The sequence below is a fragment of the Otolemur garnettii genome, unplaced genomic scaffold (genome assembly GCF_000181295.1).
Source record: "Otolemur garnettii isolate 467f Iridium unplaced genomic scaffold, OtoGar3 scaffold00095, whole genome shotgun sequence".
NCBI classification, from domain to species: domain Eukaryota; kingdom Metazoa; phylum Chordata; class Mammalia; order Primates; family Galagidae; genus Otolemur; species Otolemur garnettii.
In genome coordinates, this window is record NW_003852490.1 from 3979395 (window position 1) to 3983281 (window position 3887).

Below are 3887 nucleotides of genomic sequence, written 5' to 3' on the forward strand. Positions count from 1 at the left end.
AAAAAAAAAAAAAAAAAAAGAGAAACCACAAAAAACACCTCTTGCTCCTGTGACTTTTTTTCTCCCTTGTGCTATCATCATTCTTTCTGTTCTGGTATTGATTTCCATTTTACCTCTTAGGGCAAAAATGATCTCTTCTAAAATAAGTAGGAAAATAGTTGTCCTTAATTAAGGTAAGGTTAGTAGTTTGCCTCTGATATGTGCTTTCGGTTGTGGAGATGTTTTATGAATAAATATTTGATCTTGGTCCTGTTTTGTAGGAAGATGTTGGATCCAAGGTTGATAATGTGTTCCAAGCAAGCTATGTTTCTTAACCTAATCTACAAATCTCTGAAAGCTGACATCGTATTGCGCCGGGTGAAGGCTTTTGTGAAAAGGTTGCTTCAAGTTACTTGTGAACAGATGCCGCCATTCATATGTGGAGCTCTATATCTTGTATCTGAAATCCTTAAAGCAAAACCAGGTTTAAGAAGTCAACTGGACGATCATCCGGTATATTTCACAACTGCTCTTTAAATTGAGTGGGTGTTAAAATTCATTGGTTGTTTTATAGTGTTTTGCTTTGTTTCAGATGACAATATCTTAGTTCTCTGGAGCATTTATAAGAGTGAGTTTGGGATTCAAACAGGCCTAAATTGTAGTACCAGCTGAACAGTCTACTAGGAGGTCATGTTGCTTGACCTCTCTCCTTGTCATAAACTTCATTATACTACAAATTGCAATTATATGAGATAGTTACGGAAGATAATGAAGCCTAGTCGGTCTTGTAAGCCTGTTTCCTCAGTTGTGAAGTAGAAATAATAGTACCTGCCTCAGAGTTACTTAGAACTTTCAAGTTTCACAAGAATTTCAATACGTGAATCTTCAAAACTCTCGCATAAAATTGAACATAGACTTTATCGCAACTTTCAGTTGATTAATGTAGATTCGTTAAACCATTTTTTGGTTAGGAGTCTGATGATGAAGAAAATTTTATTGATGCAAAAGATGATGACGATGTCGAAAAATTCACTGATGCAGACAAAGAAACAGATAGAGGGAAAACAGCTGAGACAGGGGAAACTGTATCTGAAAGTGACGTAGAAACCAAGAAACCAGGGACTGCTTCCTGGGTGCATGTTGATAATTTGAAAGGTGAGTTTTTTAAATCTTTAAATTATTCTCTTGGATTTTTAAACTGAAGAGTTTGTTTTCACCTTGATCTTCATAGACACTAATATTTTGCCATTTTAGAAGTCTTCAGTATTGCTTTCTTAAAAAGGGACGTTCTCATAATCAGATATTTGCAAGACCTTAGATACAAATTTTTAATACACAGAGTCACCGAGTTCTTTATTATCAAAATTGTAGGTAATTAACATAAATTAATTTTAATCTTAGAAATTAAAGCAAATAACCTTTGGAGCTATGAAGTGAAGATAAGTGAAAAAACTAGAAAAGACATGTTAAGTGCATAGTAAATCTGAGTTCCTTTGGCCATTATCTCTACATGTAGTTGCAGTTTGGCTGGGGCTGAGTTTGAACCTGCCACCTTCAGTATATATATGGGGCCGGTGCCCTACTCATTGAGCCACAGGCGCTGCCCCATTATCTCTACATTTAAAAGCCTCAAACAGGTAACACATGGAGACATACAAATGTAGTGTGTATAGAACTTGATTTATAAAGTGGTTATACATTGGGAAGAAAACTTTGTGGGCTCGGCACCCGTGGCTCAAGCGACTATAGCGCCAGCCACATACACCTGAGCTGGCAGGTTCGAATCCTGCCACCCAGGCCCACCAAACAACAATGACAGCTGCAACCAAAAAATAGCTAGGTATTGTGGCAGGCTCCTGTAGTCCCACCTACTTTGGAGGCGGAGGCTGGAGAATCACTTGAGCCCAGGAGTTAAAAGTTGCTATGAGGGAGACAGCTTGAGGCTCTCTCTCAAAAAAAAAAAAAAAGAAAAGAAAACTTTGTGTAAGATAGAAACTTCAAGTGGTTTTCGATACACATACCAACTGAATTAAATTAAGTCTATTAATAAAATATTAAAGCCAAAGGAAATCATAGGAATGCCGCTTGTCTTCATTTGAACCTGTAGAGAACAGAATGCTAGCTGTGAACTTCCAGGCCCATTTCTTCAGACTTGATGTGAGACTCATGTTCAGTTAATTCATCTCCAAATTTCAGTTTGCCTGTGAAGTACAAAAGAAAAGTCTTGTAACCATTGGGAAAGTTTCTAGAAAAATATATTATTCTCATCGATAGTGTTACTATAACAACTAATGTAAATGCATGCTTTAAGAGAAAAAAAAACTCTCCATGGTTGTATTATATATTAGGATGAAAATTTTCTTTATTAACTTTTAAAACTTGCTGTGGATTTTACAAAACTGTTTTTCCCAAAGAAATAATCTGAACATCCTGTTACAAATACTTGTTACTATTAATCTTATCACTTGTTTCTTATGTTGATAGTATGGTGCCAGTAATTTAAAAGGCGATGTAGAAACAGTTTGTATTAGAAATCCTGTATCTTCTTTCTCTTATTTGTGTCTTACACAGCACTCTGGAGGATACAAAGATCTCTGACTTCCTGCTTCTGAACTACATAAATGATTCTTTAATAAAGCAGTTAACTTATTTGCATTATCTTTTCTTTGTAAAAATAAAGATTACGGGAAGCATACTTGTCTTAAGTCTTTTAGAATATTATTGGCATAATAATTGTATGAACAACTGATTTAAATAAATATAAATTTATACATTAAAAAATTATATATATATTAGTTACCCTGAAGACTAAACTGAGAATAATCTTTTAGAAGAATTGATGAGCATGTATGTTGTGAGGCAGTCAGTTCATAGTTTTTTCTGAAAATATCTTGTTTTGGCTTGGTGCACATAGCTCAGTGAGTAGGGCACTAGCCACATATACCAAAGCTGGCAGGTTCGAGCCCAGCCCAGGCCTGCTAAACAACAATGACACTTGCAGCCAAAAAATAGCCAGGTGTTGTGGTGAGCGCCTATAGTCCCAGCTACTTGGAAGGCTGAGGCAAGAGAATCGCTTAAGCCCAAGAGTTTGAGGTTGCTGTGACGATGCCATGGCACTGACTCTGTCTCCAAAAAAAAAATCTTGATTTAAATTTTTTTAATCCTGGGTTTCTAAAAATATGAACATAAGCTCTGTTCCAAATGAGAATTATTTCTGGACATACTTTAATGACAAGTATTTGGAGCACTCTAAACCTCCAAGAGACTTCAGACCCGTTCTATCTTTAGGTTATTTCCATCTTAACATTTATAACCTATTTGACTTAGAAATAGGCATCTGTTGGTGCTATTTAGAACGGGGAGTAGTTTTCAAGGTAGTGTTTAGTAGCTGGGACAAATATGCCTGGTTTATTCAAGAGCAAATGCTAGCTTGGATACCAAGGTAAATTCTTGAAGGAGCTTGGAATTCCTTTTTGAAACAGAGTCTCACTATGTTGCCCTCTGTAGAGTGCTATGGCATCTCAACTTGCAGCAACCTCAAACTCTTGGGCTTAAGTGATTCTCTTGCCTCAGCCTCCCAAATAGCTGGGACTACAAGCCCCCACCAGGCTATTTTTGTATTGCAGGTGTTGTTGTAGTTTAGCAGGCCGAGGCCGGGTTCCAACCTGCCAGCTCCAGTGTATGTGGCCAGCACCCTAACCACTGAGCTAAGAGCTCCAAGCCAAGCTTGGAGTTCTTCTAGGCTGCTTGGCTAACTAAGAATGTTGATCATGGGCTTGGCACCTGTGGCTCAAGCGGCTAAGGCACCAGCCACATACATCTAAGGTGGCGGGTTTGAATCCCCAACCCGGGCCCGCCAAACAACAATGATGGCTGCAACCAAAAAATGGCCAGGTGTTGTGGCGGGC

The 3887-nt window shown here is 37.8% G+C and overlaps 2 protein-coding genes across 2 annotated transcripts in view; one reads left to right on the forward strand and one right to left on the reverse strand.

Moving 5' to 3' along the window:
* CEBPZ (CCAAT/enhancer binding protein zeta) overlaps positions 1–3887 on the forward strand; it is a 25876-nt gene that overhangs the window by 8435 nt on the left and 13554 nt on the right. The window contains exons 3-4 of the mRNA XM_003795686.3: positions 261–492; positions 951–1134. Coding sequence (XP_003795734.1) covers positions 261–492; positions 951–1134 — 416 coding nt within the window. The remainder of the gene's footprint in view (positions 1–260; positions 493–950; positions 1135–3887) is intronic.
* Positions 2050–3887, reverse strand: part of CEBPZOS (CEBPZ opposite strand) — a 21646-nt gene continuing 19808 nt past the window's right edge. Inside the window, exon 4 of the mRNA XM_023516648.1 lies at positions 2050–2180. The gene's annotated coding sequence lies outside the window, so the exon portion shown is untranslated. The remainder of the gene's footprint in view (positions 2181–3887) is intronic.